General features: G+C 40.6%; 1 protein-coding gene across 6 annotated transcripts in view; it reads right to left on the bottom strand.

Moving 5' to 3' along the window:
- Window positions 1–1,917: 1,917 nt before the first annotated feature.
- CANX (calnexin) overlaps window positions 1,918–21,426 on the bottom strand; it is a 64,440-nt gene continuing 44,931 nt past the window's right edge. For all 6 annotated transcript variants that reach the window (XM_065556001.1, XM_005295844.5, XM_065556002.1 and 3 more), the window contains exons 4-15: window positions 20,789–20,847; window positions 20,178–20,319; window positions 19,213–19,294; window positions 17,009–17,201; window positions 14,567–14,756; window positions 12,133–12,246; window positions 10,176–10,332; window positions 9,425–9,640; window positions 8,533–8,652; window positions 8,288–8,426; window positions 8,005–8,102; window positions 1,918–5,377 (exon numbers count right to left, since the gene is read on the bottom strand). In XM_065556001.1, the coding sequence (XP_065412073.1) occupies window positions 5,342–5,377; window positions 8,005–8,102; window positions 8,288–8,426; window positions 8,533–8,652; window positions 9,425–9,640; window positions 10,176–10,332; window positions 12,133–12,246; window positions 14,567–14,756; window positions 17,009–17,201; window positions 19,213–19,294; window positions 20,178–20,319; window positions 20,789–20,847 (1,546 nt within the window). In that variant the 3' untranslated portion in view covers window positions 1,918–5,341. The remainder of the gene's footprint in view (window positions 5,378–8,004; window positions 8,103–8,287; window positions 8,427–8,532; window positions 8,653–9,424; window positions 9,641–10,175; window positions 10,333–12,132; window positions 12,247–14,566; window positions 14,757–17,008; window positions 17,202–19,212; window positions 19,295–20,177; window positions 20,320–20,788; window positions 20,848–21,426) is intronic.

Here is a 21,426-nt window from a genome sequence, read left to right as displayed (position 1 = left end):
GCCTGTCTATAGGGGAAGGTACAATCTCCTAGAAGTGGAGGGTCTGGACAGGCATGGAGAGGTTAGGTCTCCCAGCACAAACACATCCTGGGGTTCTGGTGCCCTCCCCAATCTCCCAGGAGTTAAGGGCATTCTCGATACTTGGTACTGGTGCCAAAGTGGTGGACTTCCCCACAATGGAAAGGTGTCATCTTATGGGGCTCTAATGCTGGCTGCGTCAGCAGTTCTATCCCTGGTACCAGCAGATCCGTCCTCCTGTGGGACCTCTTCTCATGCTTATGAGGCTTGGCGCATGCTCTTTCACCATGACTGGAGGAAAGAGAAGGAGAGTCTCCTTTCTTGGTCTTGGAGGAATGCTTATGACCGTGCTTCTTTTCTCTTGAGTAGGCCCCAGCACAGGATCCATAGTGGTGGTACCGCTGGTCCCAGACTGATTCCGTAGCAGCAGGGGCACTCGACTGCCTCAGGCGGACGTACAGGGAGGTTCCCCAGCCTGGTTCCGAGGCCTCATGGCAACTTCCGACTTTAGGTGGAGAGTCAACCTTCAGGTACAGCTTGCACCTAGATGCAACATGGCCCTCTCCCAAGCAGTAGAGGCAGCGTTGGTATTCGTCGCTGACTGAGAAGGAACGTGGGCAGGAGGCAGAGATTTTAAGACCAAGGGGTCTTCGGCAGAGTCCAGTACACCTGCGTATGGGTACAGAGACAAAAGAAAGGCGCCCAAACAATTCTACTCTAAAGCTACTAGAAACTACCTAAAAATCAAAACAGTAAAAATCTGTAAAAAACTATATACAAGTTTAAGAAAGTGTGTTACAAGCAAATGGACACCACTCATTCTGACCAAGAGGCAGTGAGAAGGAACAGGAGATGCAGTCGGTCCACTCTGGCCCTTATGACTTCGGACTGAACCATGAGGGGAGTTCAGAGCACATGCACAGACCAATGGACACTACTACTTTTAAATTCTCTGGCTCCGGACACATGGTGTACATATGTAAATCCTCAGTGGAATACAACAGGGACTATCACTTGAAGAACCATACATATGAAAGAATACTGCTGCATTAAAAGTGAACTCAGTTGTAAGCAAGTTGTTAGTTTGTGTAGGAGAAATATACTAGTACAGCAGGTTAACTGCATGTGCGACAAGGTGGAAAGATGAGGTTCTACCACTCTCCAAGTCCAAGGCCTGGAGCAGTCCAAACCCCACTGCTTATTAAAATGGAATGAGACTGCAGACTCTGGCTATTAAAAAAACAGAAATCAGTCAACTAGTGGAGTTAGGCAATAAGGTTGGAACATCTTAAATGCACAACACAAGGGGCACAACTGTATTTTTAACAGATTTCCAGAGATACCAAATCCTTGCATTCAGTTTATTAGCTAGCTTTAAACTAACAATTTACACACCAAGATTTTACTTTTACCATCTTAAAAAGATCAATTTACAGACCTCATTTAAAATGTTTAGGATTCACAGCTTTTAGCAATGAAGGCAACCTTTAAAACAGAGCTGGCAGATATCATGGGCTGCCTATGCCCTGCAGTTAGAGTATAAATAAAATGTGTTTTATTCATAAAAAGACAAGACTAGTTACTTTCATGATCCAGTGCTAAAAATGGTTAAACAAATCCAAGGCTTTTGGGCCCATCATAACTACTGGCTTCATTATGACACTACATTTACTATTTTTTCTAATCAGATTGTGGGCCTATAATAAATCCCATCTGGGATTCAGCTCCAATAGCTACCCCTTTCTCCAGGTGTTCTGTAGAACCTGCTGAACCTGGCCCTTTGCTTAGTTGTTAGAGTAGCCATTAAGCAAGGCTGCAGCTCCCCTTTACCTTGATACTGAAATCCCAGAGATGAAAGCCTTTAGCTATTTTTTAGCCAATTAGACAAAGAAAGCTGTATAGATTTAAGTTTCTTTATTAATCAGAGTAAACTTACATTTATAACTTATCCAATATATTTATATATGCATACTGCATCTACAATTATCCTTTTTCAAACAAACAGACAAGACTTTTCTGTGAGAGAAGTCACAGTTCTCATTTAGCAACACTTGAGGATTTTGCTTTTGAAACCATTTATGGAGGCAATACTGGCATTTAGAGATAAGTGCATATGGGGATGGCAGAGGGGTGCAGAGAAACTGGTCACTAGCACCATGTGTGCTGCCACAGGTTGAGTGGAGCCATATGTAGAGGAGATAAAACTTGTTTACCAGTAATGAATATTTGTAAGAATACCCTCTCCATCCCAGAGATCCAAATCTTAGACACTGTCAAATACATTTTAAAATCCACATTCTCAAGTTCTGTTAATTCACTGGATAACCAAAACACTCTGAAAGACCAGTTTACATCCCACTTACGTCTTACTAAGAAAATATCAGTAAGTTTGCTATATTTCCTTTACCTCCTTTCACTGATCACAATTCCAAGACAACTATTTTCAGTATTTCCAAAATACTCTTTACTATTTCAGATATTAAAAATGCCAAGTGAACAGTCTGACACTCGAATCTATGGTAGAATCTTTTGGCTCTGTAGAACCAGTTATCTAACATTTCTTCATTAAAAAGGTGAGATAATTCAGGTTTTGCTATATAAAGACCAAAGACCACCCTTTACAAGAGGTCCATTTACCACTGCACTTATGTGCAGTCAAACTGCCTTCCACTTACTAAAATGCATACTTCTTTCCAAGTACTTTTAAGAGTCACTAACTGTTCAAGTCACAGGTGGGAGGCAACTGAAGCTTCAGGTATTGAGAAAATACTGTTAGCCTTAATAAATATATTCTCCTTTTACCTGGAAAGCTAACAATGACAACCCTTTTAACAAAACTGGCATCTTATCCTTTTATCTATTCAAAAGAGGCTTGCAGTTTAACACTGGAGGCAAAGTTAGATATGATGAGAAAGATCTTAAAAACTGAAGTTTTTCTATCCATTGTGGAGATTCACCATTTAATGTAGTGACTATTCAAAAAATTTACACTATGGTACCAAAGAAAGTGATCACATGCAAACAGGAGACCCTTTCAAAGAGGTCCAGTAGAAGCAGAAAGACTTGTACATTCAGCTTTAATGTAATACCATTTAATAGCTGATGTCTGAAAAGCATTTCAGAATTTCACCTCTAGTAGTATTTTGGAAGAGAGTGCGTGTGTGTAGGAGAAAGATACTGGAAATTAAGGCAGTTTGTACATGAAGATAAAAACAGCATTAACTGAATTGCATTAAAAAATAGGTTTGTAAATTGTGCCCGAGATGGTAGCTGAACACTAGAGGCCATCTATGAATTGGCAAACTTATCTACACCTATTTTTATCTGGGAGGGACTAAGTCATGAATAGTTCGCTCCTCTATAAAAGCTATCTTGAGAGCCAAGAAGAATTAAATTAAAAGCAGTGCCTATAAAACATGACAGCTTCCAACAGCAAGGCAGAAGCTATTTTGGAGAGGGTAAGAAGCAGTGTTTAAAAAAACTGTTTGAAGAGATGTCTGATTTCTAGAAGTAAGTAGTTCTAAACAGAAGTTTAAACTTACCATGTTCTATTTGCACACTACAGAGCAGTCAAGCAATCCTGCTATGCATTTACGGTCACTGGTATTAAAAAAAAACAAAAACAAAAACAAAACACAACACACCAACAACTCTCTTGGTTAAGGACAGGCAGCCAGAGTTTCTGTTTTTAAATGTTAGATATTGGTAAGATGGTTTTAAAAAACTGGGGTAATGTTTTTTTCTAGAATTGTTCTTCACCTTCTACCCTAAACAAAAATACGAATGGAACATGGGAGTGTTTCTATTCAGTGCAAGGAGAGCAATTTAGGACATTTAAAGTTATTCTGAACAAAGGGCAAAAAGCTAGTCTATGTAGACATTAACCTTCCCTCCCTAATACATTTTGGTACACTAATGAAAGCATCAGAGTTTACCCTCTTAGAGGTATGCTCTGGTGGTGGTCATTTGCATTCCACAAAGAAACAAAAAACTTTAGAACAACAGTATAATATACTAGACGTGACTTTTAAAAAAAAAATTTATTTAACTGGATTTGGAACCCCCTATAGTCACAATATAATTTAGAATGCAACTGTTACATGAAAAGCAGATGAAAGACTCAAATGGTTACACATACCAGGTAGGTTATTACACATGCTCCTTCCCCATCTACAAATACTGACATCTTTGCTTCTGATATGAGTCTTTAGGTCCACTTGTCTATTCTTTTCCCACCTCCCTGTCTCTGTGCAGGAGTTTACATACAGGGCAACAATAAGGAGATTAGGGACACTGTCGTATCCAGTGTTTGGACCCTGGAAAGAAGTAGGTGTAGCTTAAAAAACAAAAACACCCTTTTGCCCCACCAAAAAACAACCCACCTATAAAAGTTTGATAGTGAGCCAAGCATAAAGTAGTTTTCAGCAATGGAGGCCAACCTACACTCTGAAGAAGCTGCACAGTAGCAGAGAAAGCTAGGGCCAGAGGAAGAGAATTTTTTTTTTTTTTTAAACCCAGACAGCCACTGCCCTATTGTGAAGAGCTCAAGAACTAAAGAAATCAGACATCCGGCCTCCATGAGTCTTGCAAGACTAAGTACCATAGTAAAACCTACCCCCCACTATCTTAAGCCAATTGTGAACACTTAACTGGGCAACTGCCACGGGCAACACGCTTATTTCATTGCCTACCTATGCTTCTCCCTCAACAAGTACATGAGAGGGCTTTCTTGGGAATATTCATACATCTTAGTTATATAGTTTCTTTACATAGACTTTAACTTCCTTCCCACCCCTAATTTCCTTATTTGAGAGGGTTTAAAAAAAAAAAAAAAAAAAAAAAAAAAAAAAAAGGTCAATGTAGCCACTGACAGCTAACATGATGACCAAATTTAAGGGATATACAGGCATTGCCAGGAATTTCCATGTTTATAAAAAAAATAAAGTTATAAAAACTGCATTTCATCAACTAGTATTTTTCTAGATTTGTTATTTTTCATTGATCGATTAATACATTAAATTAAGCTAAGGTTGAGAGACTGGCAAAGTTCTACCAATCTATTTAAAAACAAAAATAAAAGGTTAGTTTTGTTACATTCCAAAATCCACAGCCCATTACATTAAATGCATCTTGCTACAGGAATGGTGTTCTTTTTAAACAGATGATTGCAAATATTTTACTGCTAGACACTCAGTTACATTGGGTAGTGTGACTGGAACCTGCGGATGGTGAAGTCTTGAGGTTTGTCTGAGTTTCAACATAAGGTATCCAAGGTCCTCTCCCAGAACCATGTTGGGGGAAAATATAATCATAGATGAAGTTCTTATGATTTTTTCAATCTATTCATGCTTTCTTCCTCCTGCAGTATTGAAAGAAAGTGAAAGTGTGGTTTAAAAAAAAAGTCTAGTCTTTTCTTCTGAATTTGCTATTAAGGTTAGGAAATACTCTAAAGCTAATCTACAAATTAACAGTTGTAAACTACTGCAATACTACATTGGAAATAGAATGAACTTTTCACAAAAACAACAATTAGCAAAGCTTCCACTTTGTTTTTTCCCCTGTAACTGCTAACCCACTTTTCAGGGCTGATGCACAGTATTTACTCTGAAGTTTAGATGAACTGTGATCTTCTTTTGTTTTCACAATGAAAGTTCACTTTAAAATTTGGTTCTTATACTGTGATGCATTCTAAGAGGAAAATGCTTTGCTACCATGAATGCACGCATTCCAAATTCCCTACAACTACAGCAGAAAGTGTGTGTCCTCATTTCTTGGCTTACTGGTTTTATGCTCGAACAGACACTTGTCTTTTACTGTGATTGGGCCAACCACAATTTCTTGTTCTCTCTACAGGGCAACTACTTACTAGCAGACTTCTAATTTCTGCAGGCTGCTGCCATTATTCCAGCCCACCTCTTTGCAATATTAAAGGATAAGTTATACTACTCTACAGAGGAGATATTTGGGTACCAATGTAGCTTTTAGTCAGATATTAAATACAACTACCGTATATACTCGTTCATTAGCCTGTTCGGTTATAAACCGACCCCCCCCCCCCCCCCAGAAGGTTAGGTAAAAAAGCAAAAACTATATGACCCTTTCATAAGCCGACCCTATATTTCAGGGGTTGGCAAACTTTGGCTCCTGGCCCGTTAGGGTAAGCCGCTGGCAGGTCGGCACACCACTTCCCGCAGCTCCCATTGGCTGGGAACAGCAAACCGCGGCCATTGGGAACTGAGGGGCTCCATGCCTGCGAACACGCCAGGTAAAACGACAATGTATTAGATATTCAATTCAATGATTCCATAGAGTTTAAAATCATCAAATTTTGGTGTAGACCCGTTTAGAAGCCGACCCCCCTCTTTGATGCGTCACCTTTTTACCAAAAATATTTGGCTTATGAACGAGTATATACGGTACTTAAAAAATCCACTGCAGCAGTAGGAATCCTTGCTGGTTGCCTGAGTAGAGCAGCAAGATGGTTGAGGGCAAGATTTTCCAGAGTGTTCAATGAAGTTCACTACTTCCACTGACTTCAGTGGGAGTCTTACCATAGATTCAGTATACACCACACCTACTATATGGCAGCAGTCAGGCCAATATGAAAAAGCCACCCAAACACACTGTATAGGAAGGCTCAACTATTCTTTCACCTCTAGAAAAGGTCTCTCCCAAAACAGGAATGAAACATATTGGTATGGTAGTGCTTTGCTGCTGCTCTGTATAAATTGGAGGATTTCATTCCACATACACACGCTAGTCCAGGGGTACTCAAACTGGGGGTTGGGACCCCTGAGGGGGTCACGAGGTTATTACATGGGGGGTTGCAAGCTGCCAGCCTCCACCCCAAACCCCGCTTCGCCTCCAGCATTTACAAATGGTGTTAATGTATAAAAAAGTGTTTTTAATTTATAAGGGGCGGGGGGTCGCATTCAGAGGCTTGCTATGTGAAAGGAGTCACCAGTACAAAAGTTTGAGAACCACTGCACTAGTGATTCTGGTACTGTTCAAAATTGCAAGTTTATATAAGATTTAAGGACCAATATTGGATCATCTTGTCCATCCCAGTGCCACTACTACAGATTACTGGATTTTGTACTAGCCAAATCATGAACACCTCAGAAAACTGCACCCCATGAGTATTGGGACCCCCTGCCCAATAGAGCCCACCTCCTGAACCTGGTCCTTCAGTTCCCCTGTGCAGGCTCTATCTGGCAGAAGAAGTTGATGTTCCCAGGCTGAAGGGTTAGGAGAGGTACAGATTGTGTCAGTACTCCTTGGGTGCACCCTCTGGCTCTCCGCTTGCGGAGTACCCATGGCCTTCCCAGCAGAGGAGGGCAACTGTCAATTGGGTAGCTGTGGCAGTGGATGAGTGAGAGGGGCAGGGAGCCTGGCCCCTGCAGTGAGGTCACCCACACAAAGAATTAACTGCTTAACCTGTCAGACAAAGCCCCCTCCCCTTTATCGCAGCCCCATCAGGTCCTTGCTCCCCCAATAACCTCATAGTGCTGCTCTTGTGGGGGGCATGCCCCTCCCGTCTGGGAAACTGATATATGTAAGTATAAGAGCTTTACAAGTTTACCTATGTTCTCATATCCTGCCCATCATTGTAGTAGTGCAGTGACTCTAGGCAAGTGTCCCCTCTTATGGCTTCTCCAGTGTTTCAGGCATCATAGCCCATTAGAATGCATTTCACTATGGGAACTAGTATAGACCAGGACACGGGTTATCCCCTTTCCTCTGTTTTCATATCTTTAGTCTCAAGTTCTTATATTAGCATTGCCTCAAATTGTAGAGTATCCATCAGAATTTTTTAAACCACCATGGACTAAGCTCAACTATATTTTTTTCACATGCCAGTGGAGTTGGATCATGTGTTTTAAAAGTTGCCTCACTTTTTTAAGCTATGTAATCATTAAATATCACTAGTGGATCACCTACATGATCACCACTTCTACTCAGAGAGCACCAAAATTTTGTTTTTACCTCTGATGTGGGTTTTCCATCTTCTTCCTCTTCCTCCTCATCTTCCTCCTCCTCTTGACTAGCACTTCCAACATCAGCATCACTCTTTTGCTTCTCTTCTAACCAATCAAACATCAAGAATTAAATGAATTTATGTTCTGTTGTCTATGGAGACATGATTCACCTTAAGTTCTCCACTGACTTCAGTCTAGGTCTACCAATACTACTGCCCTCATTTTCTACATGAGAGAGTAAGTCAATTCCAGGTTCCTACCCCATTTCAAGAAGCCTCCATTATGCTTACCCTGCTTGTCTTCATTTGATTCCGCTTCCTCCTCCTCTTCCTCCTCTTCATCTGCCTTGTCTTTTCCCTCCTCTTTCTCCTCATTCACATCAGGTTGAGGAGCATCAGTCTTTTTGTACTCTGCAGCGCTTGGCTGTTTCTAGAATTTGTCAGAAGAGTCCCACAATAAACAACTGCCCATTTTCAGGTTCTTGCACAACCCCCATTTTGACCTATTTCTAGATATTTCAGAAGGAAATTCATACCTTTCCAGAACAGCAGAAGAGGACAACAAGGAACACGGGTAGAGCCACAGTTAGGATGTACACTACCCACAGCCAGGGACGCTCTTCAGCAGCTGCCATCATCTGGCCCACAACACCAGGCTAGAAGATAAATTGAATCCTGAAGGCTTGTGTATTTAGCTCTCTTACTCCTGTACGCAGCAAGTTTTATGGCTACCCGTGGGGACTGGTAACTGTCTCCAGTCATACTTACTAGGGACAGCCTCATAATAAATACAGAATTAGTCTGTATTGCAAAAGCTAATTATTTGCTTTATTGTAGCACCTAGGAGCCCTGAATCATGAACCAGAACAACACTGTGCTTGGCACTGTTCAAACAGATGGTCCCTGCCCCAAGCTTAGTCTTCTATGAATGATTTTAGTCTTCTGAAGTCAGAAAAGTATGTGGAACAATATTCGCACAATCTAAAATAAAGATTATAAACATGCAACAGTAGGCTATGAGGATGGCCATTTGTCATGGCCAAGATTAAAAAGTTATGCTCCCAATAGTAAAAAGACAGGGGGAAAAAAAAAAAAAAAAAAAAAGTCCGGTGTTCGATGAAGGCCGCCACGCCCCCCCAAAAAAACTATTTTTTAAAAAAAGTTACTTAAATACATTACATTTGAACAGGAAAAATCCATAAGAGATACTTATGTAGCCTGGTTTTGGTAGAGAAGATTATATCCTTCAATTTGAAAGCTTGTATCAGATCATGTTTGAAGAAAAAAAAAAAAAGTTCTTTAAACAAGGACTAGCAGCATCGTTTTTTGTAAGAGTGAAAGCTAGAGGAGCTTGAAGCTCTTCTAGACAAGAAACAGATACCATTTTTTATTGTTAGAAGTATACAAAAATAAACTTTTGCTCCTCACCTCAGCAGCGCCATCAGCTGCCTTTTTTAGACCCCAACCATCATTGGCCCAATCTTCTGCCACAACTCGGTCTGTACAGATAATAAAGTTGTCAAAGAAGATGTCAGAGGTCATTGACCATAGTTCAAGGCCCACAGCAGTGAAGGGAGTCATTTTGAAAGGTTCTAGATCTTCAAAGAAATCTGGGTTTGGAATCTTCCTGGGCTTCCAGATTCCCTGGAGAAGGCAAAGAAAACTCAGCATCATGCACCACACAAAGTTTGTTTTTCTATTTGGGTCCGAAAACTTGGGAGGGGGAAAAAAAAAAGTGTGTTTCCCCACACCTGTAACAAAAAAGTTGCATTCCTGATTACAATGAATAGTCAGTTAGTTTAAGTAAATCTTTATTATGTAAAGAGGTTTACAAACCAACTACAAATCTTCCTGGGAAAAATATTTAGAAGAGCTTCTCCCCCACTCCATCCCCATTTAAACACTCCCCTGCTGCAGCAGCTTTGAGCTTCATTTTTTTCGCTTTCGTGGGTAAGTTGTGACATTTATTTGTTTATTAAGGGGAATAAAAAGTTGAACCTGTCCCCTTAGAGTGCACAAGGATTGAGGTTATGTGATTTGCATTCCTGGTTATGCCACCACTTTACAGAGACTATGAGAAGTCTCTTGTCTTTCTGTATTGCTTAGTAAACTGGTATACCCTAAGAGGGAGCAGTGTTCTGATTCTGGCCAGCAAGTTACCTAGAAGCATAAGACCTACCTGGTAGTTGGGGTTATCAATCATAGGAGGCTTCCATTTGCCTTTGTAGTTGGGATTGTCAATCATAGGTCGTTGCCAGGTACCACAGCCAGGGGCTGACTCACATTTGGGATTTGCAATCTGAGGTGCCTCCCACTCTCCGTCCATATCCTCATCCCTGGAAAAGCAAACTCATTAGGGGGAAGTGTTTTTTTGTTGTTGTTTTGTTTTTTGTTTTTAAGACCTAGAACAAAGGGGGGAGCGGCGCTCCTTACCACTTCTACATTGTAAAGTATCATCCCCATCCCCAAAGTAAACAAGTAAAGAGTTCTATGGATGGAAACCACACCTAAGAGCCTCAGTCATGGACCAGGATACCACTGTGCCAGAACCAAAAGATGATGCTGCCCCAAAGAGACCACAGAAGGATTCACCATAGTGATATAATCATCATGTATCTTGTACAAAATATGTCACGTGAGGTGTCAATGGAAAAGTTATGGTTTACAGAATATGATTATCCTATTTGTATGCATCTATCATTTTTGTATCTGGAGTTATGAATATTGACTCTGCATCTGTATTTCAAATGTGCTTGCTCCTGGGTAACTCACACAAGTTAGTTTACATTCAGTCTAGCCAGCACATTGGGAGTGGACTATTCAAGATACTGACCCATCTATAAAAAGAACAGGAGTACTTGTGGCACCTTAGAGACTAACAAATTTATTAGAGCATAAGCTTTCGTGGGCTACTGCCCACTTCTTCAATGCACCCGAAGAAGTGGGCAGTAGCCCACGAAAGCTTATGCTCTAATAAATTTGTTAGTCTCTAAGGTGCCACAAGTACTCCTGTTCTTTTTGCGGACACAGACTAAAACGGCTGCTACTCTGTGACCCATCTATGAACACAATGGGCCATGGGAAAAGCTTATCCTCACTTGATGGGCTTTCCTGTGGATGCTTCAGCCAGTATATGATTAATGGCTGCTATGACTCATCGAAGCATGTAAGGGCATGTGACTAAATCATGTGATTCTGGACTCCATCTTGTGCCTGTACTTTTCCACAAACTGCAGGGGGATTTGCTTGGAAGTTCGAACAAAAGTTCCCTCCACATGGAAGACACTATAAAAGGGGGCAGTGACATCACCACTGGGCCTCACTCCCCCTACAACTCAACACCTGGAAACACCTTAGGAACAAAGACTGAACTGGGGAAGGTGGTCCCAGGCAGGAAAGAATGAATCCCAGCCTATGTATGAAAGATCTGTAAACTGCTTGTACTATCAGAGTGAGATACTACTTGATTCAAATCCTGTCTAGGGTAGAGAATTTAGATTGCAATTTTGTTCATTTTTTAGGTAACTAACTTTGATCTGTATGCTATTACTAATCTTTCTGTAGTTAATAAATCTGTTTTATATTTTTATCTAAAACAGTGTGTTTGAAGTGCAAAAAGGGAAATCTGCTCAAGAGCAGGGGCTGGTGCATTGTCCTCTCCACATTAATGGCGGGGGTGGACTGGGAAATAAACTTACACTGGTCAGGCTTTTGACCAGAGCAAGATAGTACAGCTCTGGGGATTGGCTGGAGCCTCTATTGTTAGCTCATTAGTGGCTAGGAAAAGCATTCATGTAACTGCAGCTAGGGGTGTCCCTGCTTATGAAGGTTTGTGTAAGAGCAGGATCTGGAGGAGTCTGCAGCTTGTCACAGCATCACAGTGAGCAAGGGAGCCCAGGATGATGAGACAGAGGGCTCAGCGGTACCCCTGTTCCAGGATGCACCCCAGGGAAGTCCATCACAGCAACACCTTCCCCTAACAGTTTATGTCTGGTCCATGGTAGCTCAAGTGCCGCATTATACTCCTGAAACCCAATCAGTGCCTTTGGGTCACAAAATGAGTATCTGATAAACTGACACACAGCAATTACTGCTTTCATACAAGCTAGACAAATGGAAGTCTAGTGACTGCATACCAGTCCTCTGGTTTCTCTGCATCAGGATCAGCTACATATTCTGGTTCATCATCCAGCCAACCTTCTGGCTTCACAGCATCATCATCTGAAATCTTTGCAGGAGCATCCTCATCCCTTGGGAAAGAGATACAAGGTTACTATTATATATTCCTGCCAAAAAGGTTTGGCAAAAAAATCCCATAAGGCTTAAGACACTGTTGCACTAGTTACAGATCCTCATCTAGCCTGATTCCTAAGACAATGAGTATATGAAGAGGACTACCAACTGATTGAGCAATTATGTTTTGAATATGAAAAGGCTAGGTAATAACTGTGGGAGTTTTTTTGCTACCCCACCACGTTCGTCAGATGAAGCTCCTATTCCTTTATCTGTCTCAGTGCACATTCCTCCCAACACAATGGAGGGAAGTGATAACATTTCATGTATCTTCAGAAAGAAGCAGCCCAGGGAAAGCATGTTAATGAGCGAATATGTGATGTACTGTACCCAGTAAAAATGCGTTTTCTCTCAGGACCTAATTCTATTACCCCTGAACTTCTAATTATTTACCATATGTCATTAGTCAAATTGACAAGGGAACACTAATCAAAATTCAATTGTGTTGATTTAGCATTTTATGACTATCAAGAACAGAAGACAACATATCCATAATTGATCTGGAAAAGGGGGTAACAGTGAGGTGGCAAAGTTTGCAGATGATACAAAGTTATTAAGAGAGTTCAAAGCTAACTGCAAAGAGTTACAACAGGGTGTACAAAACAGGGTGACTGGCCAACAAAATGGCACACTTAATTTAATATTAAGTGGATAACAATCTCAACTATACACACAAAATGATAGAGTCTAAATTAGCTGTTACTACTGAAGAAAGATTTTTGGAGTCATCATGGATGTTTTCAGAAAACAAATGTGCAGCGGCAGTCAAAAAAGCTAACAATGGTAAGAACTACTAGGAAAGGGATAGATAAAACAGAAATCATAATACCACTATATAAATCCATGGTACGCCCACATCTTGAATACAGAAAAGGGCAACAAAAACTATCATCGGTATGGAACAGCTTCCATATGAGGAGAGATGTAAAAAAACTAGGACTGTTCAGCTTAGAAAAGAGATATGATAGAAGTCTATAAAATCATGAATGGTGCGGAGAAAGTAATAAGGAAGTATTATTTATCCCTTCCCAAACACAAGAACCAGGGGTCACCAAATGAAATTAACAGGCAGCAGGTTAAAGACAAGAACATAAGTACTTCTTCACAACATGCAGCAAACCTATGGAACTAGTTGCCAGGGGATGTTGTGAAGGCCAAAAGCATAACTGAGTTCAAAAAGGAACTAGGTAAATTCATGGAGGAGAGGTCCATTTATGGCTATCAGCCAAGATAGTCAGGGATGCAACCCCATGCTCTGGGTTTCCCTGAACCTCTAACTGCCAGTTGATGGATCTCTCAATAACTGCCATGTTATGTTCATTGCATTTAAAGCATCTGGCACTGTCCACTGTCGGAAGACAGGATTCTAGGCTAGATGGACCTTTGACCCAGTATGGTCACTCATGTTCATAACTGTCAGTCTCTCAATGGCTATCTGGATTGAAGGTGTCAGATTTCAAACTGGCCATTTGATCCCCATCACAAGAGCTTTTTTGCCAAAATAAGCTCCAGATAGTCTTTACTTTAAGTGTTCTAGCACTTGATCCCATGCTTGATCAGACATCAAATGAAGCACATCTATGGCTAAGCAAGGAACTTCATGTAAATGTTACCTGGCTTGCCAACGTTAATTAGTGCTAAACTTCATTCTGACACTCATTCAAGTGCAAAGGCACGGAATCAATCTGCAGTCTACCACCAGTCAGATGCTACGGTTAGGCTTGGAATAATTCAATTTTTACAGGTAACTATCTAAATAAAACATCAATTTTACCATATACACAAACTGACAAAAAATATTCCCGTCAATCAAAATATAGCAATAGACAAAGAAAAATGTTGCTTCAGAACTTAAAGTAAATAGCCATAAATTAATGTATGTTTTGACATGTTGATAATGTGTGTTTTAACAGTTAAAGCATTAACTTTTTGAATCTCAATGTCTACTCATTAAATAATTGTCTGACCCCCATAATTTCCACAAATTGTGAAAATTGAAATAATTTTTTTTTTAAAAATCATTCGTCCAAATTATAAAAGATAAACATTGAGTTCTGCCAAGCTTAGCTATAGTTTAAACAGATAAATAGCTTAAGACACACATGACTGCATGTCCAATGTTAGACTGGCCAACATTAGCCAGTTAACTTGAGTACAGGGGACTACAAAATAAAAAATAAAAATAAAATGGACAAATGACCAGCTAAGAACGGTTTTAGACCAGCACTTGGTTATCTAGCAACAGCTTTCCCCAATTCCACCACCCAAGCTACTCACCAATCCTCTGGTTTAACAGCATCTGGGTCTGGGATCTTGGGTCTCTCATCCCAGTCCTCTGGTTTCTGGTCATCTGGGTCCTCAATCTCTCGGGGTGGATTCACAGCAGGAGTCACATCATTTAAGAGATTCCCACTATTCACCACAGTCTGATCAACCAGGACTTCAAAACTATTATCAGGATTCAAGACTGGACGAATAGGGACAGGGAGGAAGAGAGTTAATGAAGCCTTTTTGGCTAACATAAGGAGAAAATTGAGCTCTGCAGAATCTCATTGCCACTTTCTACTCTACCGTCCTTTTCCAAACCTCAAAACTATAACAATCATCCTTCTAGCTGAAGTTACCTCCACAGTAAACAATGATGCCCAAATGGGGCTGCCAAAGAGAAACAAATAACTTATTTAGTCTTGTGTCGAGGAATAAAGACAAAGCTTTTTATGGAGAGTCTTACTCTGGATACCAAATAGGCTTGAGTATTACATAGCCCCCTCAAATCAATTACATCTGGAAAAAGTTCTGCTCTATACACACTCACACCTGTTACCCTACTTATAAAGAGAAGAACCTAGTATAGTGCGATTTATCAGGTTCTCCCCCCCACCACAAAAAAAAAAAAAAAAAAAAGATTATCAGGCTTTGCCACTTCTATTTTCTTAACAGAAAGGGCAGGAACTTTAAAGACTGAAAACTGTAATTCCTTATTTACTTGAAAAGTAACTGTGGAAAAAACCTGCACCACCCTTAATGGATCTGCTCTGTATAAATTCATGGCCCCATCTCTGGCCTTTTGTGAAATTAAAAAGCTTTACACTCCTTTTAGCCTTGCAGAGTCATCACATGTAAAACTAGCAGAATTGTGGATTCTATTCTGCCCCATCCATCAACAGAACTGTTTAACAAGTTCCCAACTGTCAATGGGAGAGGGAGGGGGAGGTTTGATAAGTTCACCAAGGATATCTTTATTACTGGCAATGAGGCATGAAGTTAGACAAACACAGTTTCAATCTGGACCAGCAATTAGAGTGTCCTTTTTATACATATATCCATCACATTTGATAAAGAAATAATGGAGACCACAAAACACTGGACCCCACTATGACTTTTTTTTTTTTAAGTCACTTTTAAGACTAGATCCCACACCTGCCTACACTGCTTAGAAAGCTCCCCCTTCAGTCAGTCAGCCTCGGAGCACAGCTCCACGTTCTATTCTGCACAAAGAAGAAACGCAGAAAAACAAAACTCAGTGTTTAATCTTGAAACCAGTGAGACAGCAGCTCAGTGTTTCTATACTGCTTTCATTCATGCAGTCAGGAGCCTTGTTTCATTACTAGCCGCATACAGATTATGGGTAAGTCCCCTCTCTAGCAGCAAAATATCTAGAAAAGCGGATTCTAAAGAAGATCTGGCTGTGCAGTTGTAGAAGTCAGCGCTCCAAAGCCGACAGCTGCCTAGCAGAGTGTAGGCCCAAGCTAAGAGTGTAAGATCTTAGCAGGATTCAATATTCATATGGCCAATAAGAACATTCAGAATTAGGATAACAGGACTAAGAACTAAACCAAGAGTTCTGAAAGGAGTAACTCCTTCATAGTTAAGGGCATAAGCCAGCCTTCAACAGATAGGTGTTGGGAAGAGACTGTTCCTATAAGGTAAGTTATTCCTACTGCAGGGCTCCTTGAACATTTCTCTGGGGCTTCTGATGATAGCCCCAGCTGTAGACAGAATATTGTACCACAACCACTGATCTTATCTAGTGTGGCAATTCTTATGCTCCTATCACTATTTTAACCATGGGTGTGACCGGCCTTCACTCTCCAATGCATTTTCCTTATCTGACTTTTTCAGCTCTGAAAACCTCAATGGAACAGCCAGTGAAAATGAAAGCCAATTAAAATAACATATTGAAACAGCTTCCTGAAAGGAGGGCTTCTAACACTTAGTCCCAGGTAGATGCAGCATTGCTATTTCCTCCGGAGTTTACAGCCTAGTGTCCCCACAAGCTACAGAACGGATAGCTATGCACGCAACTAGAGAGCACGTGAGATCCCGAGTCAGTAACGGAATGCATACTATTATACCTTAACTTATAGTATTTAAGACCATATTTGGAAAGCCAATTCTCCTTTATCTACCAAGTTCAGAGTCCCATATTTTCCCTGCAAGAGTTAAGATTCAAAGCAGTGCATGCTCCTTGATGAGATTTCTTGCACGGAAGAACAGAAGAACAAACAATTTTTGCATATGAGGATTGAGAATGGATGTTTTAGTTGTATGATGTCCACATACATAGTATATTCAGTTACTGTTTTAGGACTCCTTTCCATTTCTCTTGCACCAAAAACACAAAATAAATGTTCACCCTCAAACTTTTTGAGATCTGTACTTTTTTTTTTTTTTTTTTTTTAAAAACACTCCCCTCCCCCAAGTTTATGGTTGCTTTACCCAGAGTATAGAGGTGGGTCTTCTTATCAGTAAAGTAGGTCTTCAGATCTGCATCTGGACGCTTTGCATGCTTCTCTTCATATTTGCCGGTTTTGGGGTTCTTGTGCCGAAAGATGAAGTGTAATTTATAATCTTCTCCACATTTATCAGGACCAAACATGATTGTGTAGGCAGTTTTGTCATGAAACTGATCCTTTAAAGAGAACAGTTGGAATAAATCATTCTAGAGTTCAAGTTTAGACAACACGGTGTTCACCGCAAATGCACTTCACTCATTAAGCTGCTTGACTATACTTGAGATCAAAACCAGCAACAGATGGTTGATACAGTCACAGAAATTTGAAGTGGAAGAGGCCAGTTAGGACAATCCAATCCATCTCCCTACTGGTGCTTAGCTGGGCCCTGCATTTTCCATCATCCTGTCCAACTGTCTTTACTTTTCCCTAATTAATAGAAGGCAGTTTTCAAGAGTGACAGGCAAGATTAAAAGCATCAAGCCATAAAGTTGTGCAAATGTAAAATAACCTGTTGGAATTTTTTAAATTGATGTCTAGCTAATCTAAGTCACAGAAACCCCACAATGCAAAAGTTTTGTTTTTAAAACAGAACTATTGTCAACAGCCATTATCAGCACTGAAAGAAACTGAAATCTTTACTGTGCCTTTGACATTGCTGTGTCTAGTCAGTCTCTCAGTTTCCCTTGTACATTCAGTTTCCCAGTCTGGGTAGTTCTCTCTCACAACAGGGAACACAAGAGGCATTAACAGAGTAAACTCAGCTGAAAAACCACAAAACTTAGTACCAAGCACAGGGCTGATGTATTATATGAAGCTGTAAGAATTAACTAGACGTCTGTTAACGCCATCCCTTTAACAAAAATCATTGCAAACAAGCTTGCCTACTCTCACTGACCCTATTCACGCATTCAGTTCACAAAGAATTGAAGAAGTGATTGCACAATCATTAAGTGGCCTTTCACATCTTGAATGGCATATCCTGGTCAGATGTGGATCTGTATCAAGAAAGATTCTGACAAAACAGTGAAGGGGAAGGAGAGTCGGGACAACAGTTTTGACTTCTACTTCCATGAGGGGAAGCCTACAGAAAACTGGAGGGCTTTGATTAAAAATATCCAGTAGCTGCTGTACACAAAATCCTCTCAATTTTATCTTTCAGATAATGCTGCTGGAATAGTGGTCCATGGGCCAGGAACAAGATGTGTTTAGTCCAAGACATTTACTGCACATAGTACATCCTGCTAGCGCATCCTACAAGCGGCAAGTCTCTAGTACAGGGGTTGGCAACCTTTCAGAAGTGGAGCGCCGAGTCTTAATTTATTCACTCTGATTTAAGGTTTCGCGTGCCAATAATACATTAACGTTTTTGGAAGGTCTCTTTCTATAAGTCTATAATATATAACTAAACTATTGTTGTATGTAAAGTAAATAAGGTTTTTAAAATATTTAAGAAGCTTCCTTTAAAATTAAATTAAAATGCAGAGCCCCCTGGACTGGTGGCCAGGACCCGGGCAGTGAGAGTGCCACTGAAAAATCAGCTCGCATGCCGCCTTCGGCACATGTGCCATAGGTTGCCTACCCCTGCTCTAGTACTTCAGACACCACGCTCCTTACAAGCGGATTGGAATGTAAGAAGTCTGGTGTAGAGAAATACGATTAGGATCATCTTAATCTATTTCCCTTTGCAGACCCTCTCTGGAACTCACTTTAGAAGACAACTGTCTAATCCCAGTCAGTCAACTTCCCTCCGCATAAAGAGTACAGTTTAATTGTGAAACAGCTAAAGGGAAATGTACAAGATACACGATTTAGTGTGCCCTCTACAGACCTCCCATATGAGATTGCTACTCTTATAGTAAGAGGGAGAGGAAAGAAAGACATCCCAAAAGTGTGTGGCAGTTAAAAAGAATGTTGTGGATTCTTATGGGGGAGGGGCAGGAATGCTCAGCACCTACAGCATCCCAGAGTCAATTGCAGTAACCAGATTTTCAGAAGAATTCAGCATCCATCTGCTCCCACTAAGGACAATGCAAACTTCTGGATGCAGACTACTTTTGCAAGTCTGCCCCTAAACACAAACAACTGCCTTCAGGCCATTAGGATCATAAGAGTTTCTTTGGGGAGGAGCGAGAGAAAGACAGGCTTGTCTTTGGGGAGTAGTAACTAAACACCATGCACACCACTCACCAGGTTCAGCTCTGCGGTTTTAGAAAGCAGCTTCACATAGGCACCGCCACACTCAATCCCATTTTGGAAATTCACTTCATACCTAATTTTCATTTTGGGCAGAGAAGTAGAGGGCACATTATAGTACATGGAATGAACTAGACAACATTTCCCTTCATAGAAGGATGTAACAGAGCTTCCATACAAATTAGAAAGGTTTTTTAAATTAGTGTTTCCCACATTTCATAATGGATCTTAGGCAGATACATAAGAACCACAAAGTAAACAGCTAGGCAACAGGCAGAATGATTAACTCCTTATCTCATGCAAACTGATGAGCTGATTGCCCTCCTTTCTTGCTGGAAAAGTCCCACAGATCAGCTACTCCCAATAAAGTCTGGATTCTTGTAGATCTGCCATGACCAATCTAACAATTCTTGCTAAATTGGACAAGCTTTGTGTGTCCCATGGCAAAAGAGCTGCATCAGTTGAAGACCACTAACAAGCTGGGTTTGCCTTGCTACCAGGGAAAGAGAAAGAAAGGACAATTTGCTGGAAAAAAATCTATTCACTCATGAATTGTCTTTACATAGCCCCTGCTAACTGTTTTACTCCTCCTATCAATCGCAACAGACAAGTCAGTTCACTAGGCCCCTGCTATTACAGCTGTAGCATAGAAGTGGAAACAACTGTAGCTGTCAGTGTCACACTGCAAGGAAAGGCTAATTTCCAGAAATTCAGACACAGCTAGTTTATTCAGATGGAAAAAGCAGCATCTCCAAGAACTTGAAACGGAAAGTTATTGTACACTACAATACCCCTTTATTTATGCATTTGCATGCAAGAGTGGTAGCCAATATTCTGAGTGGTAATGGGCTACCATGCTTTACTACTGTTTGGCCAACCAAACTCTGTAATTCTGGAACAAGCCGCTAACAGCCACCTGCCCTTTCTGGTGCAGTAAACACTTGTTATTTTCCACTTACTGTACAATGAGGGGTTTGGTATTAAATATGAAGGGTTTTGTCAGTTTGGCAGAGATCGCATGATGCTTGGCCCGGGAAATCAGTACAAGTCCTTTGTCCCCTGGAAGTTTAGTGTCCTTCATTTCCTCCACTTCCCATTTACCTGCAAGGAACATACACCATTTCATTACTATTAGAACCCACAATTCCTTTTTCCTTATTTTAATGAACTTTAACAAGAAACTACATTGTTATTCTATACAATATGGGTTATAACAGCATTTCCAGAAGTCACATTCAGTTATATTACTCAAGTTAGAAATTGGTGTACAGACTAGCCTTCAAAAGATGAAATTTGAATTAATTAGGAACGGAACACATTTCAACACTCAGGAGGACTTGCTGCAAAAGCCACAGCTCACTGGACATCAGTAGCTAAAAACAACACCCAAATGCCCACCCACTTTTCATATGTAGGATATTCTCATGAGTGTTTAGTAAGGGTAAGATCTGCACCTCAAGACTAGCTCTGCAGTACAGACAACCAAAAAATAAATAAATAAATATATACACACACACACACACACACACACACACACACCCCTTCTGAACAAAAGCTAGATGGCACTCACCATCATATTTTGCAATTTCATCATCTGTGTCATCCTTCTTGGCCTTGGAAAGAACCCATCTGAAATGATATCCCCAGCAGCGGTAAGGGACAGCCACACAGTTACAGACTGTTATACAAAGCCAGCTCTAAAGAAACACTCAGACACTGCGAGGGCTACCCTTTAACTAGACCCTACTGTATTCTGAACCCCATCATTGATCAGTCTCTTTGGGAGTTCTGCGCTAAGTTCTCCAACACATGGAGCAAATTCAGAAGAAGGCATCAAAGCAGCTTTGTACCAGTGATCCTATTATCAGTACTCCACTAGGGATAGTGCTTGTAGTGCCATTATCTCCATCTTGTCATATTACCAAGAGAGGCTACTGAAAGCCAGCTTACGTGATTCTGTATGTGCACATGGTACATTCCCCCTCTTAATGGGCACCTAACAAATGCTTATTTGAACATCCTCCAAGGTTTCAAGAGATATGAAGGTTAAGATAAATGTATAGTAAGGTGGTTATATATGGGGTCATTTGAACTCTAGTCATATGAACATTAGCTATTCAAGAACGGGTGCTCTAGAAAAGCTGTATTTCATTACACCTTATTGAAGGTCCAAACTGACTAAGTCATTTACATTAAATCATCTTGAAG

Source organism: Chrysemys picta, chromosome 8, assembly GCF_011386835.1.
Source record: "Chrysemys picta bellii isolate R12L10 chromosome 8, ASM1138683v2, whole genome shotgun sequence".
Taxonomy (NCBI): Eukaryota; Metazoa; Chordata; order Testudines; family Emydidae; genus Chrysemys; species Chrysemys picta.
This window is presented reverse-complemented; position numbering and strand designations above follow the sequence as displayed.